The sequence below is a fragment of the Musca autumnalis genome, unplaced genomic scaffold (genome assembly GCF_047663935.1).
Source record: "Musca autumnalis isolate F117 unplaced genomic scaffold, ASM4766393v1 scaffold_4, whole genome shotgun sequence".
Lineage (NCBI taxonomy): Eukaryota > Metazoa > Arthropoda > Insecta > Diptera > Muscidae > Musca > Musca autumnalis.
In genome coordinates this window covers 26,307,260-26,334,480 of record NW_027411977.1, presented here as the reverse complement: position 1 = coordinate 26,334,480, position 27,221 = coordinate 26,307,260, and the positions used below count along the sequence as shown (strand labels likewise).

The window sequence follows — 27,221 nt, the reverse complement described above, 5'->3', positions numbered from 1 at the left end:
CAGTCAAGTCGGACTATAGAAAAAGTTTGGAATTAAATAACTGACATTAAAATAAAGAAATAATTCGAATACACAATTTTCGATTGATTTGTGGTATAAGTGCTAGTGTGCAAGCTTAGCCTTCGTCCACCCACTATAATAACGTTCTAATATGCCTGATGATCGGACTTAAATACCCGTGAAAAGTAGCATAATGGTTGAATGTGTGGGACTTCGGTGGATTCCTAATTTTTCAATGTACCTCTTAGGTGATAACAGATCAACTCGAAACTCAAATTAATTTAAAATTGTTAATCAAAAATTGTTCGACCACGGATACCCCAAATGCCTAAATTAGGTAAACAAATTATCTAACAATTTCTTTAATCTGTTGGTATCTTTATATGAGGGATATACCAAAACATGGGTCTATGTGGACGATTTTTGATGGAGGAGTTTCGGGAACTCCGTGAACTTCAAATGCCAAATTACAGATAGTTCGGTTAAAAATTGTAGCTATACCAAAAAATTGCCCTATGCTGACGACTTTGTGTAGAGAAGTTTTGGGACCACTGAGAACCTCAAATTTCAAATTTTTTAATGAAAATTTGTAAAATCCTCAAAATATTTTAAATTGGGAGATGCCAGTATATGGTGGCTATACCCAAACCTTGCCCTATCTTGGCAACTTTTAGTGGAGAAGTTTGTTGGTCATTGAGAACCTCAAATTCGAAATTTCAGCTAATTCGGTCAAAAATGTAGCTAAAAACCTCAAAATACTTTAAATTAGGAGGTACCGTTATATGGGGCCTATACAAAAATGTGGACCTCTATCCACCATTTTTGGTGCAGAAGATTTTTGACCTCTTAAAACGTCAAGTGCCAAAATGGAGCCAATTTTGGGCGGAAAATTTATCTAAAATCCTCAAAGTACTTTAAATCGGGTGGTACCGTTATATGTGGCCTATATGAAACCGTTGACCAATCTTGACAATTTTTAATGAAGGATCTTCGTGGCCATTGGGGACCTCAAGTGCCAAATTTCAGCTAGTTCTGTTAAAAAATGTATATAAAATCTTCAAAATATCTTAAATCGGGTGGTACCGTTATATCGGGGCTATTCCTAAACGTGGACCTATATAGCCCATCTTCGAACTTGATCTGTCCATTGGAAAAAAAACACTGGGGTGAATAGTTGTCGTACCAATCTAGGCATTTTAGTTGGTCACAGTAGGATTTTTGGGTCACTATGTCAGGAAGCATGGTCAGCACATAGACCGACGGCCACACGGCATTTTCCCGAAAAACTTCTAAAAGCCGCATTTATGGTCCAATCGATGAAAATTTTTACCAGTTAATTTTTTTGGCTAAAAACCGCATTCTACAAAAAATGGTGAAAATCGCATCGGATTTTGATATAGCTCCGATAAGCCGATTTTAGGTATTTTGGGCCCTGTATAGCTATGTACATATGTATGTATGTATATCGAAATCTGATTCAATTTTCACATTTTTTGTATATGATTATTTTAGCCACAACAATGAAGTGGAAAAGTTTTTTCATTGATTGGACCATAAATGCAGTTTTTAGACATTTTTCCTGAAAATTCACCTTTGAAAATTCACCTTTCTTAAGCTCCATTTTGATAGGGATTGCGATTTCCGAGCAAAATAGTGAAAACATAATAAAGCCCTAAAAATTTGAACTTTGACCGCGTTTTATTTATTAAAAAACCCTCCGGCGATTTTGATTTTTCTCATCTATGAACATTGTAGTTTCAGAATCCGCAAAAACTTCCAAGGTGTAAGCTCCTTTCATTTAAAATTACTTAAGGCGCACCGGGGTTTTCATATGACATTTATTTCCGTTAAAAATTTTTTCATTTACATTTTCATAGAAACAGAATTGAGCCCCTGATCGTCATAAAATTTCATATATAAGGTTTTTGTGTCAAATCGAAAAAATTAGGGGGTAGGAGTTCAAATCAAACACATGTATGTTTTTCTGGGTCGCTCTAATGGCCACATCCCTACGAAAAGAAATATTTCGCTGTAAACAGGACCACAGCAATTATCATTTATAAACGATGATCGAACAGCCTTCAAAATATACTTGTTTGAACTATTGTGAGGGAGGTACCCCAAGGAGTTGCCCGATATAGAACATGATCGAAGTACGATGTGCAAAGTTTCGGACAAATCGGATAATCAATTCGTCATTTATCGTGCTCTTCAGTCATTCTAAATGATGACGCTTGGTATTATATCGTCCTTTAGGAGCGGCGGGCACAGCCACACAACCAGCGTACGGAAAAAAACTTTATGAAACGTTTGCAAACGTTTCGTTTCGTTCGTTTCGAACAAAACGAAACGAAACATAGCGCAAGTTGACCGAACTGCTGCTAAGCTGCTAAGTTTCGTTTTGAAAAATGAAAAGGTTTCAACTTCACAACAACTCACAAAACGTTTGGTGGTTGATTGAAAAATCCACCGCAGTATATTCCAAATATGTGATGCTGGCTTATTGGGTTTTTAAACAATTAACTGTGTGTGTGTCTGAATGTGTCATTGATTATTTTGCACCGCAAACATTTGCAAACGATTCGTTTTGTTTCGTTCGTGAATGAAACAAGTCGGAACAGCATAGCCGAATTACATTTCAGCAAACGTACAGTTTTGTTCTTCTTCACTTGAAAAGTTTGTGGCTTTGTTTTGTTATGCTTAGTTTCGTTTCGTTTTTTTACATTCGTGAGTGCAAACAAAACGAAAAGTGAAAGGTCTCAACTTCACAACAACTCATAGAAAACAAAACTGGGCAATACACACTGCAAGCGTTTGCAAACGTTTGGTGGCTGATTGAAACATCCACCGAAGTATGTTCCAAGTATGTGATGTAAGCTTATTAGGTTGTTAAACAATCAAATGTGTGTGTGTGTCTGAATGTGTCATTGATTATTTTGCACAACAAACACTGGCAAACGATTCGTTTTGTTTCGTTCGTGAATGAAACAAGTCGTAACAGCATAGCCGAAGTACATTTCAGCAATCGTACAGTTCTGTTCTTCTTCAGTTGAAAATTGTGTGGCTTTGTTTTGTATTGAGAACGAAACGATTCAGGAAAAATTAAAAGTTTGTGACTTTGTGTGTATGGTACGGGAATCGTTTCTTTGTTTCCGTTCATTGCACACAGCAAACAAATTCAAAACTATTTGAAACATGGCTATAAATTACACTTCTTAAAGACAAAAATAAAATAAGAAATTTCGTGTGCGAGATACACGAAAGAGTAGACAGATATAGAACGACCAGACCGCATTCATATGGCCCAATCTAAAAAGGTTAAATTGAAAGCCGAAATTTGAAAATCAGAAAATTTGAAGTTGATTATAATATCAAGGAGGTTCCACATGCATTCATCCAAGGGTGAGAGGCTGAAATTACGGCCGAAAGTCCGCACAAAAGCTTTCTTCGATTGACTGTCGATGGTGCCTTATGTCAGGTCGCAACATTCGAACCTGATCTATATCTGGAAGAAATGATTCGATGTTCAAAGTCTGGAAGAAATCAGTAACTCCCTTCGAGAGTTATTGTTCGCCCCATTTTAGTTAACATTTTGAACATTTGAGAAAGAGGTGCCCTAAGGGGTTGGCCGATATAGCCGTGCTAAAGAAGCATATGAATTGCGTAGCGTAGCATTGGCTTTTTGCCGTTCCATTACTTCTAAAATACCAACCTTTAAATGTTTTCTAATGACAATAAAATTAACTCTTTCCCAGGCCTTGGTTGCTCTTTTGATTTATGATTACTATTATGGAAAAGAAAAGAATCACGCCTCTTATGGGCGTATACTACATGATGATGATGAATATGTTACCTTGTAACCCTTTTTGAAATGCATTATGAATTTTTAATATACTCTTACAAAACAGAAAGGAAAAAAACTCGAAAAAATCATTAACACCCATGACTAGAAAGACTTTAACCCTTTCTCTGGAAAATAAAAACACCAAGCAGTTGATCCCCAGACAATGATCGGCACGTGTAACTTGACACTCCTTAGCTTTGGCACAAGCAACGAGTAAATGAAACGCAAAAAATCATTTATTCGTGTTTTGCCCTATTTAAAAAGGACTGACTTATTTCACAAGTCAGAAAAACACCTTTTCCCTTAGGCTCACTCACCCCTTTGTGTGTAAGTGTGCTTTTGTTTTTTTTTCGTGTAACAGACAATCAGTGTGAGCTATAAGGGATAATTTTAATTTGATTTGAAAATAATAATAAATGTGTTGCATTTGAATGAACATACAAAGAATGGAAGGTGTAACATTTCCATTCATTATTTCATTCAAGGTTCCACATGAAAAGGGAATGAAATCTTTTACGAAAAATTGCATGTGAAGCATAGATCACCTCAATATGCTAATAAGTTAATGTGAATTACAAAAAAAGCTACAACAAAACTAGTCATAGAATGTTAGGTTAGAACACGTGCTCGATTTTGGCTACCATGATGGTGGGGGGGTGGTAAATTATCTTAGCACCTGTATCTTTATGGCTTTTTAAAATATTCAAAATTTAGTTACAAGTACTATGTCAGAGGCGGGTAAATTAAAGTCCCTTAAAAAATAAATAAATATGTGTGGGTGATACTTACCAGAACTTGCCAAGCGACTGCTGGTCGCTCCAAACATTTGATATGGATCTGAAAGAATTAATAAATTATGGCATATATTAATTTTCTTGTTGTATATGTATATGCAAAAAAATCATAGATTTTCAAGAATATATTTGAAGTATCAGCAGAGCAGATTTTAATATTCGCCAATTTTTTAGAATATTTTCAAAAGAATTTTCAAACGAAGAAATTTTAAATATTTTCTAATTTTGGTTTTTAATGAAAGCCCATAACAGTATTTCAAAACGCTCAGCCCATGTTCTTCAAAGCCACATTTTGCATATCCATTTAGAGAAGTGATTTGTCCCTCATTCAGCAGAAACTTTTAGTGTTAGAAACAATCCACTTCCTCATATATAAAATATATTTAACATAGGTACATACATATGTACATGTTTATAAATATCTAAAAAGTTTTCGTAGCAAACAAAAACTTCCGCCCTCGTTTCCGAAGCTTTATTTTCAAACCTAGATTTCAAACATCCCTCTTCATTATAAATAAAAATTTCATTTTGTAACAAATGTCCATCTGGAACAAATCCGCAAACACTTGAAAACAGCGTAGGTGTGTAAATGCATACAGCACAGGAACTTGGCATAAGTGCAGCCGCAAGAGAACCTCTAGAACCAAATGCCAAAAGCATTAGCAATATTGAAGTGGCCAAAGGCACGCGCTTAAAATCAGCGTTCTTTAGCAAATACAAAGCAACTTACATATAACAACAAATGATGATGATTTGTGTTAATGTTGTCGAATAACGAATTTCAAAAAAATACAAAATATTAAAGCTGAAGGAGAACGGGAAATAACGAAAAAACGACTTTGAAGTGGAAAGTGTATCCACAACTAAATACCAAATATTTTATTGTAAAACACAATTTTTGCACATTTTGTTAAGAGTCCTTGAAGGCGTGGCACTTACAGATACCAACAGAAATGCAATGAGCGAGAGAACTTCTCATAATACTTGTGTTTATGTGTGTATGCTGCTCATTCATATATCCTTTTTTATTGTGTTGTATTTTATGTTACGTTAGTTTCATTTCTGGTACCTTGAGAGGCATGTTCAAGTGTCCATTAAGCAATAATGAACAACCACAACAAAAACAGCAGCAGCAACAACAACATCACCGGTACCAGTCTGTCATTCAGCTAAGCAGCCAGCCAGCAAAAAAAAAGAGTTATAACATTTTATTGTACTTTATTAAGAACTTTATGTCCATAGACATGTTTTTATAAAAATAAACAAAGAATAAAAATATGGAAGGAAATAACACACACTAGGGTGGTGAATATGATATAAAAAATAAAAGCTTTAAAACATAAAATAATAAAAAATATTATAATTATTTATTTTATATTCTATATTTTACATTTTTTATTTTATATTTTATATTTCATATTTTATGGGTGACGTAGGGGATGAAAGATACCAAGGAATGATCCTGACCGGCTTTAACATGGCAAAGTCCAGGATTTATCTTGGTCCCTCTTTCATCTCAAGTGGACACTGACCTTCCCGTGGGGTCACCTGGGGAACTGCCTTTAACACCCGTTAAAGGTAGTGAGCTAACATGTGCCGCGCGTTCACCCATAAGAACGTTAAAAACATGGGTTTGGGCGCAGGGTTAGTAACCCTCCCCTAGAAAAACCAGGCTACTATGAAAAAAAAGAAACGAAAAACAAATCAAAAACAAAAGGACCATGATCTGCGAATCTGCACCTGGAATGTTCGCAATCTTTATAGAGAAGGTACAGTTTACGCATTGGCAGATGTACTTGAAAAGTACAAGGCCGACATTACTGTCATACAGGAAATACGATGGAATGGGAAAGGCGTCACAACAACACCTAAAGGTGACGCACTGTATTATAGCTGCCATGACATAAAGCATGAGTTTGGTTGCGGATTTGTAGTTGGTCGGAGGTTAAAACACCTGGTCTCCATCTTCACACCCGTGAATGAAAGACTTGCTACAATTCGAATAAAAGCAAAATTCTTCAACATCAGCTTTATTTGCTCTCATGCTTCCACTGAAAACAAGGACGAACTGACCAAAGATATATTTTATGAGTGCTTGGAAGAAACATATGACCGTTGCCCTGCCCATGACATTAAAATTATACTAGACGATTTTAATGCCAAAATTGGAATGGAAAATATCTTTGGCCCAACAGTCGGAAATTTCAGTCTCTACAGTGACAATGGTATGAGGCTGATATACTTCGCAGCGGCAAAAAAACATGGTAGTTAGCAGCACCACATTTCAACATCTCGACATTCATAAGGGCACCTAGCTGTGTGCAGGTCAGAAAAAAAGAAATCAAATTGATCACTTTGTGATAGATGGAAGACATTCATCGAGCGTGTTGGATAAACGATCGTTCCGATGCGCAAACATTGATTCGGACCACTACCTTGTTGCAGCAAAGGTACGCACCCGGTTAAACGTAGCAAACAAAGTACGAACAGACACAACACGAAAGTTAGACATCGGTAAGCTGCAATCACAACAGATAGCCACAGCATATTCCACTCAACTAGCCCAATTGCTTAATCAAAGCACTCTTCGTCCCGATAACATATCAGAGCAATGGCAAAGTATTGCACACTCCATGCAAACAGCCGCAAAATCCATACTTGGTATGATCAGGAGTGTCGTGCTGCTACCGAAGAGAAAAATGCGGCATATAGGGCTACTTTACAATCCGTAGCAACGCGTAGCGCACGAGAAATGTAGCGCACGAGAAACGTCTTTTCCGCAAGAAAAAGAGAGATATGGAAAATCGGGAGTGTGAAAAAATCGAGATGTACAGGAGACAGAATGAAGTCCGAAAATTCTACCAAAGATTGAAGCATCAAACTGATGGCTTTGGTACAGGAACCTCCTCCTGTAGAGACCAGCAGAGATGTATCGGGAGAAAAGGAGGGAGGAGAAACGTCTTTTCCGCAGAAAAAAGAGGGAGATGGAAAAGCGGGAGTGTGAAAAAATCGAGATGTACAGGAGCCAGAATGAAGTGCGAAAATTCTACCAAAGAGTGAAGCATCAAACTGATGGCTTTGGTACAGGAACCTCCTCCTATAGAGACCAGCAAGGTAATTTGGTAACTGATACAGATAGTGTGCTCAGGATATGAAAATAATATTTTTCTAACCTGTTGATATCCAATAGCAGCGAAGTCGACGAAGATATCACAGATTCAATCCCAGAAGATTGTATTGAATGTATATTGCCCAGCCAAGATGAGGTAAAGACCGCATCTGGCAGGAAGAACGAGTACCCGACGATTGGAATCTGAGTAACATGTACCCCATCTACAAGAAAGGAGATAAGACTATATGCTCTAACTATAGGGGCATAAGTCTACTCCCTATTGCATACAAGATCGTGTCAGGGATATTGTGCGAACGACTTAAGCCTATGGTCAACGAAATAATTGGACCATACCAATGTGGGTTTATACCTGGCAAGTCCACCATTGACCAGATATTTACCCTGCGACAAATCCTGGAGAAGACTTAAGAGATGCAGATCTCTTCCTACCACCTTTTTGTCGATTGTAAAGCAGCCTTCGACAGCCCGCTGCGTTCAAAGGTATTCCAAGCTATGTCTGAATTTGGTATCCCCGCAAAGCTCATTCGTCTTTGTAAAATGACTTTAACTGACACGAGATCCTCAATTAATATAGGAAAGAACCTCTCCGAAGAGTTTTGCCTCCTTCTTACTGGAAAAGGTTATACGAGAGGCAAACGTCAAAAGAAGTGGCACAATCTACACCAATAGCCACAAGTTACTTACTTATGCTGATGATATAGACATCATGGGACGATCAGTAAAAGAAGTAACTGATACCTTTGTGAAGGTCGAAGGAGAATCTGCTCAAGTGGGTCTGGCGGTAAACGGTGAGAAGACCAAGTTGATGGTGTCGACGCACAATGCGTCTATTGAGCTCGGACCAACTGTGGAAGTTGGTTCCTATAATTTTGAGGTAGTAAAAGACTTCGGTGCCGAGGTATACTGCCGTTAGCACAGCAAACGACATCAGTAGTGAAATAAAAAGCAGAATTGTATTGGCCAACAGTTTAAGTAAGCAGTTTAAAAACAAAGCCACATCTCGTCAAACAAACATAACGCTATACAAAACACTGATACTACCCGTGCTGATGTATGGCTCCGAAGCCTGGGTATTTGCGCCAGCAGACATGGCAGTGCTTGATGTGTTTGAGAGAAAAAAATTCTTCGAAAGATCTACAGACCAATCTGCGTTGACGGTGAATATCGACGTCGTATGAACCACGAGCTGTATCTGCTATACAATGACATCAGTATAGATAAACGTATCGAGATGCAGCGATTACGTTGGCTAGGCCATAACATAAGAATGGGTGAAGATGAACCCGCTAAAAAGGCGTATAAATACGAACCGCTTGGCGGTGCACGCAGAATTGGCAGGCCAAGGAATAGATGGTGCAAACAAGTGGACGAAGAGATGAAAAGGCGCGGTATTCCAGAGTGCGAAGCAACAAATAGAGAGAATTGGAGATCTTTCCTTAGTTCGGCCTATGGAACAAATGTTCTGTAATGGTCCAGCTAAGTAAGTAAGTAAGTAAATCCGTCAACGTACGCTTTGTGTTGCCGAGTTGGGAATGCTTTTGGAAGCTACCCATTAAATTTTGGTGGCTAATAAATTGCACTGTTCCATTCGGCACTGGACCGTCGGGTTTTTCAGTTCTACAGGCCTTCCGAGTCATCTGTTCTATTCGGCACTGGACCTTCGGGTTTTTCAGTTCTACAGAGCCTTCGGGTCATCTGTTCCATTCGGCACTGGACCTTAGGGTTTTTCAGTTCTACAGGGCTTCCGATTCATCTGTTCTATTCGGCACTGGACCTTCGGGTATTTCAGTTCTACAGGGCCTTCGGGTCATCTGTTCCATTCGGCACTGGATCTTCGGGTTTTTCAGTTCTACAGGGCTTCTGAGCCATCTGTTCCATTCGGCACTGGACCTTCGGGGTTTTTAGTTCTACAGGGCCTACGGGTCATTTGTTCCACGTCAATATCCGAACGCCGTACATATCGTCTTCCCGAACACCGATACCCGAGCATCAACACCCGAAGCCATGTTCCCGAACATCAACAGCCGAACGCATGGTGTTCCCGAACAACAACAGCCGAACATATCTCCTTCCCGATCATCTGCAGCCGAACATCCAATGCGTCGTATTTCCGATCATCTGCAGCCGAACACCAAATACATCGTCTTCCCGATCATCTGCAGCCGAACACTCAATACATCGTATTCCCGACCATTCACAGCCGAACACAAACAAAACCGTTTCCCCCGAAGAAGAACCCGCTAACCCAGCGAGTCTGCTAATACTTACGCCAAATATTAATCCAAATATATGCCCATTGAATTCTTTCTTATCGCATTTAAACACAAGGCGCCACCGTGGTGCAATGGTATGCACATCCGCCTTGCATGCTGATGGTCGTGGGTTCGATTCCTCGGGCAGTCAACATCAAAATTTTCAACTGTGGCAAAATACCCCTCAGTAATGTTGGCGACATTTCCTGAGTATTTCAGCCATGTAAAACTTCTCTACAAAGTGGTGTCTTAAGGACACGCCGTTCGGACTCGGCGATAAACAGTAGGTGCCATATCATTGAGAAGTCCCCTTGTCCCGTATGGGATGTTTGTGGAACAATTAAAGATTGTAAATTAGTATTTAATTAATAAGTCCCCGATTTAGCCCCCAGGATAGGGAGAATACTAGTCTTTTCATTTCGTAAGGTTTAGTGGGTCCTTATGGAGATACTGGACGCGACTGAAGTTACCCCAGCCGACGAGAAAAACACGTTACAAATTGTATCGCAAAATAATTTCCAAACCGATACATTCGTAATTATTTTAAATATGACATTTTTAAGAAATATGGTATAGGGGAAGTACCCTGCCCTCTCCGAAACTAAATTTGTAGCCCATTTTCACCGTGGGTCATCCCTGTACTTTCCCTGACATTTTAAGGAACATCAGTTCAGTACTTTTTGTAGAAATTGGGAGTGTTCAAATTTTCTTTGCATAAAAGCCTAAGTTGGGTCATCCAAATCGGCCCAGCCGTTCTCAAGTAATGCCATTACCAACGAACAACATTAGATTTTTATTTAAAAAGATTTGCTTTTTAAATTTAAATTTATATCCTATATTTTATATTCTTTTATAATTTTTATTTTATATTATAGATTTAATATTTTACATTTTATATGTATTTTATATTTTATATTTTTTTATTTTTATCTCATATTTTATATTTATATATATTTGATATTTATATTTTTTATCTCATATTTTATATTTTATATATTATATTTTATTTTTTATATTTTTTATTTTATGTTTTATAAATTATATATTTTATTTTACATTTTATACTTTAAATACTTTTATATTTTGTATTTTATATCTTATACTTTATATACTTTTATATTTTATGGTTTATATTTTATACGTTATCTTTTATATATTTTACTTTATAATTTATATTTTACATTTTGTAATGTATATTTCATATTTTTTGTTATTTTATAACTCATTGTGGAACCACCCTAACGTACACTATGACCACTGATTGTCTTATAATATATTTACGAGTGTTTTGCTTGTTCCGAACACACATATTTGCATGTGGTGGCACAAGTCTTAAGTGATGAAGTGCACATTGTTGTAACAACAATATATTTTTAAGGCAAATAATTCCGAAATTTAAAGGATGAGAAGTAAAGAAGTAACAAATGGACTTTAATGCAAGAATAATGCATAAGCATAAAAAAGGTCGAAAAGAGATTTGGCTACCATCATGCTTGGCTTTTATGATCAAGTGATGAAGTTATTGTTTTACGAATGAATGACAGAAAAAGAGAGTTGACATTACTTGATAGGTCGCGTGTGTTAGTATTTAAATCTCCATAAAATATAACACATACACAAGTAAGTTATTTAAAAAATGCCACGCGTCTTCATCATCTGTTGTTGTTATTTTTTTAGCTCACTCTTATTCACGGTAATCATCAAATTATGAATAGAACTGCCAGTCAAATGAATTGTTACCGAAAAAATAACAACAAAAACAATCAACCATGCATTACTATTTTTTTGCCATACAAGCGACCGACCATCTTAATAATTTCATATCGATTATTTGTTAACTGTTTTCCCAAGCTTTTATTCAGCTAACAAAAAGTTGCTCGTGACCGTCAACTTTTGACAGGTCGACATCACATTAAGTCATGGAATAACAACGACAATAGCTATTTATTTGTTGTTTTGCTGTTTTATCCTTTACAGCTATTGTTGTTGTTGCTGCTGCTACAGTTACTATTTTTGTGTGAACTACATTTTCTAGTACTCTAATTGCGGATTACTATTTGTTTGCACTAAAGCATAACAATAACAATGCCACCACCATCAACACCACCACACCGCACCACATCACTGGAACGCAACGAACCCAGAACTTTGTTTCAATTGCCATTTCATTACAATTCAATACGCATTCAAGCCGAACTGGCGTTTACATTACGAGTCCAAACAAGGACATTCGTACAAATATATCCATTGCGTTGAATGTTTTTTTCTTTTTTACATTTTTGTTTGCACATTTTTTTCTTTACTCCAGACACTCTATCCCTCTCCCTGTTTTGAAAAAAAAAACAAAAAAACCCATTCCCCTATTTTGCTTTTGAATTGAAAATTGAAACTCCTTTTCGTTTTCGGTTTAATGTGTCATTGCCGCAAATGCGTTTCAAGTGTTTTGGAATTGTCGTCATTGTCCCCATTGTTATCCTCTCGTCATGGTTCCACAGTCAGTCACTGTCGTTCGTCTTCGTCTACAGCAGCAACAAATAAAAGGGTATTTAAAGTACTCGTATTTGTTTCTTTTCAAGTGCCACTTGTGAACGGCTGTTTGGAATTGCTATTTGCTCGGGAGTAGTGGGTAGTGTGGGGTATTATAACATTAAATATCAAATATTTAGCTGTAGCTTTAAAACGAAGTTCAATTTTGGATTTTTTTCGAGTTGAACAGCATTGCGAGATAAAACTAGGAAAGTGAAAGTGCTTGGGATATGTAATGAAAATACCTGGAAACATTCGGAAAAAAAGTGTGGTCCTATAAGGGAAGTAAAAACCCCAATTTTGTCACCGGTATATGCACCTGCATATACACATATATGCACAGAAAATAAAATTGGCGATAAAAAAAGTATCAGATTGACGAAATTCGATAAAATTATTTGATACAATAAAATGTTAATATTGACTAAAATATTTATCGATTTTTTTATATTGAACTGATAAAATATTTTAAATATTGACATATCAAGCTAAATGTGGAATATTTTGATAAATAATTTTGTCAATAGGTGAAATATTTTATCATTTGTATTTTTACTTTGTGATCAAATAATTTTGTTGAATTTTGTCAATATAAAAATTTTTTATCGCCGGAAAATCGATCAATTTTTGATTGAATCTTTGAATTTTATTATCAAATGGCTAAATTTTTTTCTGTGTAAATGTCTACATCTTTTTCAGATGTAATTCGAATTATTTTAATTGTAATTCGAGAATTCTATTTGTAATTCGTAACATTTCATTTGTAATTAGAGAATTCCATTTGTAATTCGAAATATTCCATTTGTAATTCAAATTATTCCATTTGAAATTTGAATTATTCTATATGTATTTCGAATTATTCCATTTCTAATTCGAATTATTCCATTTGAAATTCGAATTATTCCATTTGTAATTCGAATTATTCCATTTGTAATTCGAATTACTCCATTTGTAATTTCAAACAAAACAATTCGAATTACAAATGGAATAATTCGAATTACAAATGAAATAAATCGAATTACAAATGGAATAATTCGAATTAGGAATGGAATAATTCGAATTTCAAATGGAATAATTCGAATTACAAATGGAATGATTCGAATTACAAATAGAATTCTCGAATTACAAATGAAATGTTACGAATTACAACTAAAATGTTTCGAATTACATTTGAAAAAGTTGTAGATTGATTTAAATTGGGATCAATATTTACTCCAGCATACTTTGGGAAGCTGTCCATGTAAAAGGACATGCCTTTTCAATTAATTGAATTGTATGTGACGAAAGAGGACCATTAATCGGCTATAAAATCTCTCCTAAGGATCTATACCGATTCTTAATGCTTGTCATAACCTTCTCTGTAGAGGATTTGAATTTATCTCAAGAAATTCGCAGAATTTTGTCCACAAATTGCTTTAAAACAAGTACGAGATATGACGCCATCTACACTTCATTTGAATTGGAGTAGATGTCATATATTGTCTGCAGAATTTACATTACTGTGCATAAAATATCAACTGCCGGTTTTCTACAAAAGAAGTAAAAGGAAAATTTCCAGCCTGTTTCTGAAAAATTGAAAATGTTATCTAAAATCTTTTCTATAGAAATTGTACTGTAGCAGGTACGAGATATGACGCCATCTACACTTCATTTGTATTGAAGTTGGTGGGGTTCATATGTCAGTATTCGACAATTACAATGCTGTGTACGGTTTTTTAACAAATAGAATCAACATAATATTTACCGCCTCTTTCTGAAAAGATTTAGATGGCTTTGATCATGTTTTATAGGTAATTGATAGATAATTCTCCAGGGTCAAGTCAAGCCTTTCTTCTATAAAAACATGCATATTTTATTTCGCAAACTTACTTTGTATATTTTTAATTTAATGCCATCTACATTTCATTCGTATTGGACAAATCAACGGTAGTTCAAAAATCTACATACTTTTAGGCGCCTATCATATTTAAATACGAAATATTGGATGACCGATGTTTAACAAGTGAACTGAAAATAATATTTAAACTTGTCGCTGAAGAGGGTTTCAAAGATGGAATCCTGAAAAAGTACTTATGCAGGGGTGACAGCTTAATCTGCATATTTTATGCTCCAAAAAGACTACGGAATATCTAAAAATTAAATATTGGATGACCGATTTTTAACAAGTGCATTGAACATAATATTTCAAAGATGAAAACGACTTAGTTTACAGGAAACCAAATTAGATTTGTATGCTTTCTAATTTACACTCTTATATACACACTCTACTTACCAGGCTGTCTTAAATGTGAATGTGGATCCAAGGATGATTTGCCAACACTAACTCCAACGCTGCTGAGGGCATTTGAACTGTATCCTGAAATAATACGAATGAAAACAAATTTGTTTAATATATTGGAAAATAAAATTGGAGAAAGAATGTGGAAACACTTAGCTTCAATGTTATTGGTAGAGCAACAAATAATACTCAATATTTTTGAAAAGTTTCAAAATTATTTCCTGAAACATATTTTGGAAAAAAATCAAAAATCATTGTTCAGGTAAACGGTTAATGCAAATTTGTGTCCCATGTGAATGGCTGCAGAAATATACCCTCAGGCTGTGTCTATAAAATACTTTCTAAGCAAAAGTAGCATATCAATGGCATCAAAATTGAAGTTGTTTTTAGCAGTATGCAGAGCTATACAGCAATACGGTGCACAAATATGTCGATTTTCATACTTTGATGAGACTGATAAACTAGAAGTATATTTTCTGAAGAAAATTCTTAAATTGCTAAGCTTCACACCGACTTACATACTTAGATTAGAAACATGTGTAGAACAGAGTCATATCACAGCCTTAAAAACTCATCTTGATTACATAATTCGTGTCCTATTTGATTATCCAAGTAATCGATTACCGCATAAACTAGGAAACAAAATAATACAAAAACAGATATATTGGGCTAAAGATCTTAATGCTCTACTAGACAGAACAACATAGATCCCGTATTTCTAAACAATACGAAAGATCACCTCACACAAACATTGCAACTAAAATACTGGAGCACCGCTACTAACATGGCGAGGCAGACAAACCGTTTTTATTCAAAATTGGATCCAACAGTAGTCAGATTTTACATAATATCTCAAACCACAAGATCAAATGTGGATATTTAAAGCCAGAAGCGACATGATAAAACTCAACCTAAACCAATTCGATCCAAATACAAATCCCTTATGCTCGCTATGCAACACGCTGGAAATTGAGAATCTTCAGCATTTTCTAGGACGTTGTCCAGCTTTGAAAGAATTCAGATTTAGAATCTTTAAATGAAGGGGATTTAATAAACGTATAGAACGGATATATTGTAAATTGGAGGCAGTTATCAAATTACATACGAATTTGTGTAGAATATAGAAATCAATTATTAATGGAATTTAATTTCTAGCTTAACGTTATTTTGTACAGCTTGTTAATAATACATTAATCTATAGGAGGCAGACGATCATAGGTCAGTGCCTCATAAGAAATATTAAAACTTATTTTTTATTTAACCTTCTTTATATATATTGCTTCAATATTAAAAAAAAAACATGTACCTACTACGAATTTGAAACAGTAAAAAATACTACTACTACCAGAACTAGGTTCACTAATGGTGGCAATTGCTCAGATCTTTTATAGATTTACGCCTGATCACATGCTTGATGACATGAGATGGGCTGACTTAATTTATTTTCAATGGACTGATACTGATAAAATAATGACTGAATAACATTTCGTCTTTTTCCCCTAATCAAAAGAAAATATATACTGCTCTTCACTACCAGCAGAGATATAGTTATAAGCTCTGTTCCTTTACGTTCAAGACTCTTCAAGTTTTACCACTTTTTACTCGAAAAGCGTTCCTTTACTTCTGACACCATACAATTCATATGAGAGCAGTTTACAACTTTTACTACTTTTGCCGGTTTTACCATTTCCGAAAGTAAAGGAACAGTCTTTACTAATTTGTGTTTTTCACATGTAGATGGCTCTATCAACATGTGGGGAAATTCTTGAATAAATGATTGATGATTTCTTGTGATATACAATTTAAGCTTCATCTACTTCTTTAATCTAGGTATCATACTGCCAAAAAACAAACATGAACTTCATCCCTTAGATAAAATAAAATATATACTCCTGGGGGGGTTATATCTATACCCAGCAAAATTTGAAGGAAGGGGGTTCCATGCGATGACGTGATTTCATGGCATCTTTTGCATTGGTTCAAACGAAATATTGAAAGATCAGATCTTTTCATTAGCATTTGAACCAATGCCAAGGAAGTCGTGAAAGATCAGATATTTTCATCAGCATTTGAACCCATACAAAGGAAGTCGTGAAATATCCGATCTTTTCATCAGCATTTGAACTTACTCCATCGATCCAATAGATTGAATTTTGTGTTTTTATTTATACAAATTTTTCTAAATATATAAGAATAATTATTTACAATACGCTTGAGGTTGTCGGAGACTCGAAATCACAACCAACGTTGCTTAAACTCTCGTCGTAATGATAATATCATTGATAGGGTTGGTGAAAATGACATACCAAAGCATTGGTGTAAATGACATGCTTTGGATTCAAAAATGAATAGCATCTATTGGGGTCCACGCTCATATAAAATTAATCGATGAAGATGCCAAAAAGATGACATGCCAGATGACTTGCACCCATGATTGAATGACATCTTTGGCATCGAACATTTCGGTGGTTATGTATCACATGTTGATGGCGGTATAAAACACCCAGTTAATGAGTAAGATAGCACATGTGGGCCTTCTCCGATAAACGACTGCTCTCTTATACTAAAAAATACAAGCTTCGTCTATCACTATACCCCCAATCGTTAAGATTAAACTTAATTTTTTAGCTAAAGGAAAATATGTAATTCAGGAAGTTGAACCTGGAGATATATGTAAACGGTTTAAATGATTTAGAGGTGTGAGTCTTTACTAAGTTTCATATTTTTTATGATATCCAGTAGATGGCGCATCAAATATTGAGCCTTTTAGAGAAACAGACTTGTGTACTCAATCAAAATAATAAGTGCCCTATATCACTTATTATATAAATGCCTATGTCCAGTTTCACTTAATAAAACTTAAGTTCTTACCCATAAAGCACATATATATTTGGGATTTATGAGTGAAATCGAACACTTTTGCAAAGATTGAGTTTTAATTTTCTTTCTTTTTTGCCGTGTTGATTACTGATTTACATTTCAAATGGTTTCGTTTCGTATTTTCCATAGGAACAATACAAAACGAAACATAACCCACGTTGACCGAACTCACTATTTAGTTTTGTTTTGTTTACATTCGTGAGTGCGAACAAAACGAATAGCGAAAAGTTCTCAATTCCACAGCAACAGATAGAAAACGAAAAAGTTCAAAACTCATGAATTATTCGTTTGGTATTTGAAAAACAACATTTCGCAGCTCTTTACTCGCGAGCAAGCAAAGAGAGCTTCTCTCTCCACTGATTAATTGAAAAACCACCCGCTTGCAAGATGAACTAGTTCGGCATCAGTAATTCGTCGATTCTTAGGGTTACAGTAACTAGTTCCACTTTAGACCCCTCACAGTGCAATCAACTGTAAACTTTAACATGGGGATGTCATAGGAGGTAACCAATTGACTTTTTATGCATTACCTGTAGATAGTATTGTACTAGTTCCAAGTTTACAGTCATATACCAGTATGTTTATCATTCCTCTCTTCTGTTGTTGTTCAAAAAAGTGGTGGATTTAATATAAAAGTAAATAGTCGCTACTGACGCCTCGTCGTTTACATGGGGATAAAAAGGTGACAATTGGTTCCCTTTGCATAACTTTGTGACGAATTGGTACTAGTTCGGCCTAGAATTATTTCTGGACTAATTGTGGCAATTGGAATTTTCATTGGTAGCGGGTAGAGAAAAGAAGATGGCAAATTGTATATTTCCTTCGTATTCCTTTTTTATACGTAAACAATGTGAATAATAGGTACGAATATGTTCAGTCCATCAGCACTGGCTTATGTTATTGGATGCTGCATTTATATGTAAGTTATTAAGAAAATGCAAATGTGAATTATTTATACAAATCCTCGTTTACGAACAAATGGTGGATTTAATTTAAGAGTGAAAAATCTCAAGTGACGTCTCGTCGTTTACTTGTGGATAAAAAGGTGTCAATTTGTTCCCTCCGCATTACTTAGTGGTCATTTGTGTACTAGTACCGCTTAGAACTAGTTCTGGACTACTTAAATTACAGCAATTGGAATTTTCATTGCAAGCGGGCATGTACTAACAACAGTGTTTGCTCAAATTGTTGTTGATTTTAAGCCAACACATGTGTATGTGTCATTTCGAACAGTAAAAGTTTGCCAAAAATTCTTGTTGTTTCGGTGGTGAATAAAACAACTCGACAAAGCATAGTCGAAGTACATTTCAACAATCGTACGGTTTTCATCTTTTTGCGTTGAAATGTTTGTGGTTTTGAGAACGAAACGATTCAGAGAAGCTGAAAAGTTTTTTACTTGGTGTGATTGGTACGGGAATCGTTTTGTTTGTTTGCGTTCATTAGTTTTATTGTTTTCTTAAGTAAGCACCGCAATCGTATTTATTCACAATTTCTTTGCACAAATCGACAAGAGCCTTTTTTGAGCGATTGTCAAATTGTGCTGGATCTAACGAGAAAAACTCATTTCTGCAGCCAGGTGTTCATGCAATATCAAATATTAGTTGCCCAAGGATGCCTCTATTTCACGGTATATATGTTATATACCGCGATCTTGCATTAGCCGTTCACGCACGGCTTAATTTTTTTTCTGGCACAACGGCCGTTTTTGGACATCCTTCACGAGCTTCGTTTTTTTAGCGAGTGTCGGCCACGATTCTGTAAATCAGTTTTTCAAAAAGGATGGTCCTTTTTCGACATATAAAAGCTTCGTTCCCGTACTTTTTAATAGTAAAACTCGTAAAAGAGAGAACTGTAAAAAAATTGATCTCACATACACGTTTTTTGAAATAGTTCGGGAACGAAAAAATGGAAAATACGTAAAAAACTGGAACAAATGTCAAAGTCAGCATAAAAGCCAATCAGACGCCGGCAACCACTTTACTATTTTATACACGCTCAAATTCTTCGAGAAAAAGTTTTTAAAGTTTTTCATGCAGCGCCATTTTTGTTTAAAGAGAAGTGAACATTTTACAACTCTTTGGTGTACGGGAACGCTTTTTCGGGTAAAATGTGTAAAAGTAGTAAAAACTTTTTAGTTCTGGAACAAAGCTAATGATTTAATTTGGGCGATGCACTCTTGCCGTGATCATCCATGTCGAAAGTTGTGAAATGGTCAAAAGTAAATTCCATTTTTTTTTTTTGCAAAGTGATTTTTTCATGTCACTGTATTCCACACAACCCATGATATCAAACTGTCCTGAATACGTTTAGGCTAAAAACTGTCAAACTTTCCCTATGTATTTCTTGTTTATGGTATAACTGGACAGGCTACTTCTATTCAGCTTATACCTTAAATCTAGTTCCAAATAGTTCCGAACATTTTATCGGTATGTTTTTTTTTTGTCCTTCTAAATACTTCCCAGACTGATATAATTGAAGGTATCTTTAAATTCACCGCTGTTTTTTGTTTTCACGCATTTTCATAGTTCTGAGCTTCGGAGTTGATACATAAAAACACGTATTTTTGGTGGGGGAACTACGTAGACCCATACTACCCAACTTTAACTCAATGTAGACCCACGTTGACAGTATTTTAAAAAAATCGGTAGTGAGATAACTGAAGAAATAAGACATATTATTTTCCATGTCCAGTTACACATAATAACTTGTTGACAGAAACCCGTAAATTATCCCCTCTAATCATCATCATTATGAAAAATAACCCTTTATTAGCAACGAAAACTAAATAAACCGACCAGAGAAAACAAAACCAATAACTTGGCAGAATTATACCATACATCGTAATTGTCCAGAACACAAGTTTTTCTCTAAGAGAATCTTTTTTCAATATTTAATGAATTGTGATTACAAAGAAATCAAAACAATGCCCATGGCCATTTATTCAATTTTAAAATTATAGCCTAAGGCACAAAAACACAGGCGCACCACCACACTGTACTGCAACCCTCAACATGATGATGTTCTGTGGACCCGAACAGAAAAAAGCACATTCAAAATTGCGGCAAAGATATGGTGCTAGAATACAAATTACACCCTGAAGGCTTCATGGTGTGAAATCAGTTGAATTGAGTTTGGATATCATTCTTAAGGGGGGAGAAAGGTGTGGGTGGTTGGTTGGTATTTGCTTTGCTGCCATCACTTCTTTGTGTGACAACATTCACACAATAAAAGCTGTTAAATAGCAAAACATCACACAATCCTCTTTGTATAATGAATGAAACAAGCACACCCAAGCACATACACCCAAGAAGGCAACTACACACTAGATAAAGCCTGAAGATGTGATATAATGTTGATGATGTTCATCATCATGAACAGCAATTGTGCTGTTTTCTCATTTTAGAAAGCAAAAAACCAAACTCTTTTGAAATTTTCACTTTGAAAAAAAAAGAATGAACGAACGACAGACAGACAACAACATAAAAGCAAAGCTCAACTGAGCGTGTAAAACATGAACAATGAATAAAGCAATGCCTTGGCGTTTGTTATCTTTTCTCCAGGACTATCTCTTATGTGTTGTTTGGAAAGTTGTTCACTGTCCTCTCCTCTGGCGGCTGCATCATACTTCTCATATTTGTAGTTTTGGGATTTTGAGCTGCTATTGTTGTGTTTTTGCCCCGTCATTGTTATTTTTGCCCCGAAGTCTTAAATACGCATCGAAGCAGAAATTTTTAAATTTGAAAAGTTTTTTTCTCTCGCTCGTAAGGCGACAAAAGGCGAGTGTCAAAGGACACACTTTAGCCAACAAATCACGTTTATAGAAAGTAGATGAAATGTTGCATGCTACATATCATAAACATAATTGCCTAAGGATAGCTTATTCTGATGATGAGGGCAAAGAAGGGAAGGAGGACATAATTTTGAAAAATATTTCAAGTGGAACTTTGTTATTTTTTGGGTGGGTGCTTGAGATTTCAGGATAAATTAAGCCACATATACCAATGAGGCACAATGACTTGGCACAAGTTGTACCAGTTACCTCTAGATCATCGGACCTAGACTAGTAATTGCTATCGGACCCCTTGTGGTAGTATCATGATGATTATAGTTGTTCCCAAACCAAGGGAACGAGTTTTGGCTTGTCTGTTTTAGTTGGTATCAAAGTAGTATCCAAGCTCTGTTGAGAAAACCGTGGGGTTAAAATTTCTGGTATGTACCCCAGTTAAGTAGCACCACTTCATGCACCTCGGTGTCTCCCTAATATCAATATTTTAACAATATGCAAATTTTCTCCTTCAGACGCATCATTTCCCCCTCATTCCTCCTAAAATCACACACAAAATCAATTACCTCTAACTGTTGATCATAACTCATTAGATAAACAATAATGATAATAACAACAATAACGTAAATAATCAATAACAACAATACCTAAACATACCTTCCATACATATTAATGAACCCCTTTTACATTCCTTACCCTTACATGTTATGGTAACTACCACCCCACACCCCAATTAAGGATATTCCACCATGTAAACCCATGTGTAAATGTGTGATAAACGATTTGTATCATCGATGTAAAGGCAAAATAATAAATGAAAACATAACTTGTTATTGATTGATTGTCGATTATTGTTAAGTAAATATACGCTTCAGTGAATGCATTAAAGTCGCATAACAACCACCTGCATATCCACCTTTAACTTTATCACCCCATGGCGGCGGGCCTCTTTTTTAGTGGTGAATGGTTGGCTGGTTGGTGTGAGACCCTGTAATAGTAACACGTACTAATATTTGTTTTGGTGGGTGTTTGTAACACCTTGAAGGATGCGTGCACACACATTCACACCCTATATTCATATACCACAAACTGTTGTTTTGTTCATTATCCAACAAATGACTCCTGCCAAAAAAGGCCAATCATACATTTTGACACCTTTCAATTCAGTGTTTGATTTTTCTTTAGCTTTTTTTCACTTCTTTCATTTTTTGTGCAATTTTTTGCCTTGGCAATGTTGATATTTGTGTATGCATGTCATCATCGCCGTCATCGTCGTCGTATGTCGATGATGTATGTTTGTCTTCTGGAAATGAAGACATTTTTGTGGGAGCGTGGTTTTTTTCTAGCTTCGTGGTTGTTACATTGAAATATTGGGTGTGTTAATTTTTCTGTTTTATTGGATCTTATGATTGAGATTCAATGTTTGTTTTCTGAGCTTTTGGAGTTTATGAAATTGACTTTTAAGTTGTTGCAAAGTGTTGTTCTTGTTTGCTCTCATTTGAACTTACCTTGTGATTGTGTTGAACCGTGGGATCCCCACGAGGATTTGTACGAAGAATCTGCAAAGAAATAGAAATAACGAAATACATTATTAGCGGATATTTGAGAAATGGTGTACTTAAGAAGACCAATATTGAAGTAATAAAATTGTAATAGACTTGAAGGATTTTAGACTATAATGAGTAAAAATGCATTAAATATCCTCCAACATTTACAACATCGAAAATATGTCAAATCCTGCTGCACAGTTACAGAAAGGTAAATAATATGAGGTTTTGCCAAATCATAGCCAATTCCATGGTCATTTTGATTGAAAAATAGGGTCAGAGGTCATGGCTTAATCAACATAGGATTTCATATCTATAAATTAAATACACTCCCTGAAGTGTGAAGTGTATAAAAAACCATAAGCAAATCATTCACAGACTTCTTCAAAAGTAATACTGTAATAAATAAAATAAAAACAATGTGTTTTGACGACAAGTTTTCCACCAAATAATCGCAAATATCGCTATCAACTTTATTATGCCTAATTTGGTCGCCATTATATTATATAATAAGGGACAAGGGAGACTTCTATGATATCAATGAGTGCATCCCGATTCATATTAGCTCAATAATATGGGACCTACAGTTTATCCCCGAGTCCGAACGGCGTGTCTAAGACACCACTTTTGTTGAGAAGTTGTACACGGCTGAAATACTCAGGAAATACTGAGGGGTATTTTGCCACCGTTGAAAAGTGTTTTGATGTTGCATGGAAAGGGAATCAAACCCACGACCATATGTGTGCAAGGCGGGTGTGCATACCCTTGCACCACGGTAGCACCCCACCATTATATTATTAACCCAAAATAACTTATGGGTCAAACCAAATGGCAGGTTACGCAGTGTCAGTTTCTTAACCTGTGAACCAAAGATGAGCATTTTCTCCAAAGAAGTATCTAATGTGACTGTGCTTGACTCTACCTTAGTTTACGTTATTATTCTGAAGTTACTTGTGATAAGAGAAGATATCTGAGGACAAGACCAACAGCGACTAACACAAAATATGGTTAGGACAATTTGGCTAATGAAACATGTACCCGATGATTAAGCCCCGGTTCTATTATTCTCCGGCACAAAAACGAGACACGACGAATATTAACTTATCTCCAAACCTAATGGCATAGAAGACCGATACGCATGGAAGTCTATCCTCAGTTAGGGATGACTACTGGGGTGACAGTTGATTGTTGCAAGTACATCTATCTATTCAGGATTTGAAAGGGCAAATCCGGTAGAAAATATCGGCAAATCTTTCAACAGGAAATTTAAGCCCCTTTCTTCAAACAAGACAAGCGTGACTTGTTTGAAGAAAAAACTGATTTATACCACAACGACATTCCTAATAATTATACCCTCAGCATTTATGCTAACGAGGGTATATACACTTTTATACGGGCAAAATGTGCCTCATCGAAGTAATGGTTTTAGACCCCAAGTATATTTGGACGAAATGTGTTTCAGACAATTTGGAGTCGATTGAGCAATGTCCGTCCGTCTGTCTGTCTAGCTGGAGCGCACGATAACTCTCGAACGGATCAACCGATTCGGTCCAAAATTTGGCTTTCGTAATATTTTCTCCAAACTTAGTTTAAGTTTGGAGATGGGTTATATCGGTCCACTCCTTCCGGTACCTCCCCCACAAAAGATCGAAAATGATCGGAAAATTTATACGTACGATAACTCCTGAAGGAAGTAACCGATTTGGTCCATAATTTGCAGCTCGAGAAATGTCTACCAGACTTAGATAAGGTTCCAATATGGACTCAATCGGTCCACTCCTTCGGGTACCCCCCACACAAAATTTCGGATAAGTTCAGTTTAGGACCTGCTCTCGAATCGCTTTGATTTTTGTTTTAGCAACTTGTATTCACTGCGCCCCACACGACGGTACAAGTTTCATCAGGGGCAAGTCCATACTTCCTGAGAAAATAGTCTGAAAGATGCACAAAACCCCTGTGACACCGTTTAAGGTGGTTGGAGCGCAAGATAACACTCGAACGGATCTGCCGATTAGGTCCAAAATTTGTCCTTGGTAATATTTTGTCCAAACATAGTTTAAGTTCGAAGATGAGCCATATCGGTCCACTCCTTCAGGTACCTCCCCCACAAAATTTCAAAAATGTTCGGAAAAATTGTTCGTACGGTAACTTTTGAAGGGAGTGGCCGAATTGGTCCATACTTTACACATCCTAATATATCTACTAGATATAGATCAGGTTCAAATATTGACTATATTTGTCCACTTCATCCAGTACCTCCCAAACAAAATTTCGGATAAGTTCACTTTAAGACCTGCTATCGAATCACTTTGATTTCTGTTGAAGCAACTTGCATTCGCTGCCTCAATTGCGATGGTAAAAGTTGTTTCAGGGGCAAGTTCATACTTCTTGAGCAAACAGCCAGAAGGGTGTAAAAACCCCCTATGGCACCATATGTAGTGGCTGGAGATCCACTTCCATAATGGTCAATGTCGATCCATTCCTTTAAGTATTTCCTCCGCAAAACTTTTGCTCTTTAATCCTAATCAACATTTTTGTCGGTTCATACTCCCAAAATTTTTAAACCCACTAAATACATACGTTTTTTTTTTTTTGGGAAAAAATTGTTTCAATATACACAGGCTGAGGGCCAAGTCGGCCAAGCCGACTGATACTTTTTTAATTGTTTTATATATTAATTTAAAATTGAAATCGAACTATAGATCCTTCATATATTATATTATATATTTATATATATATAATTATTATATTATATACATAAAGAAAAAATTCATTGATTTTTCTACACTTCTGTGACGATCTAAAGGAGTTTAGCATAATAGGACCAATTTCATTGGCTCTCGTTTAAGTACCGTTTAGAGGTCGTTTATCGTAGCAAAATGTACCTAATACCAATATTTTCCAAAATACCACCAAATTTAATTGTATTATATATTTATTTATATATTCCGCCTAAAAGTAGGCTCCTCAATTTATCATATATTTAATACTACTATTACAAATTTCAATAAAAAAATACTTATATCACACGTTCACATTAATTTTGAGGTTTCGAATGTGATGGTCCTCGTGTGTCTTATTTGGCAGTATAAGTTTTATTATTTTACAAACTATTTTGAAAACCTCTCAAATAAACCTAATTAGTTTAAAGTATTGGTGGCACTGTAATATGGTAAAAACCAAAAATGTTTTACAATCGATGAATCCGAGTTTCACCCTTACAGAATTCGCGAACTATTAAAATATTCTATATAGTTTGCCTGTAATTCTTTAAAATTAAGTGTTTTAGGAGGGATCCCATAATGTCGACCAATAAAATTCATTTTCGTGGAAGCTGTTTTGGCATCAATGTAGAAAAATAGGTAAAAATGGGTTGAAGCCAACAAGTTTTTTTATGTTCCCTTCCGATTTATGGCTTAACCTTACATTTCATAGACCTATGCCCAAAGAAAGACTCAAAGTATACTCCATTCACCTAAAATTGATGCTGACATTTTAAAGCCGGAATTTCGGTTTTTTTTTTAATTTTTTTAATAATCCGTACGCGCAACAAGATAATATTCCAAACTCATAACAGGATTATAGAACTCGAGATTTTACATCGTTTAATGTATATCTCATGAGTGTGCTTCATACAGCAACCTTGTAATTAGAGTCTAAAGACCAAAATTTGATGCGTGAATCATAAAAAACCTATTTTCAGCGTTTAAAATTAACAAGTGTCATTCAGGTTCCTTTGAAGCACGCGAGATTTTAGCGAAATGAGCCATTCCTCGATCGAATCCATCCACTAAAACCGCGGATATAGATACACTGAAAATAGGAAAATCAGCAAAAATTTTTTTTGACAAATCCGCGTACTGAACGCGAACAGATTTGAAACGAGGATTTTTTCCTTAACCTCTGTACCAAATATTGTTTATGTGCTTGCAAAAAAAATTTAAATTTTTTTCAAATAGAATTTCAAAAGCAATTTGGTTGTTACCATATACAGTAGGGTTAGTCATTTTTTCATTTTTTTTCGAATATCAAAAATCTGTGGAAATGGCATGTAGGGCAGGCAAAAATTATAAGAATTGCGTTTTTACTTTTTCGAAATTGTAAAAAACCTTCCGCACAAAATGCAATTACTTTAGCTAAAAACTAAATTTTACTTTTTTTTAAATTTTTAAATTTGAGAAAT

The 27,221-nt window shown here is 35.6% G+C and overlaps 1 protein-coding gene across 2 annotated transcripts in view; it reads right to left on the bottom strand.

Moving 5' to 3' along the window:
• Ets65A (DNA-binding protein D-ETS-3) overlaps positions 1-27,221 on the bottom strand; it is a 164,731-nt gene that overhangs the window by 40,083 nt on the left and 97,427 nt on the right. For both annotated transcript variants that reach the window (XM_073987861.1, XM_073987862.1), the window contains 3 exons: positions 23,000-23,050; positions 14,822-14,905; positions 4,634-4,681 (listed from right to left, as the gene is read on the bottom strand). In XM_073987861.1, the coding sequence (XP_073843962.1) occupies positions 4,634-4,681; positions 14,822-14,905; positions 23,000-23,050 (183 nt within the window). The remainder of the gene's footprint in view (positions 1-4,633; positions 4,682-14,821; positions 14,906-22,999; positions 23,051-27,221) is intronic.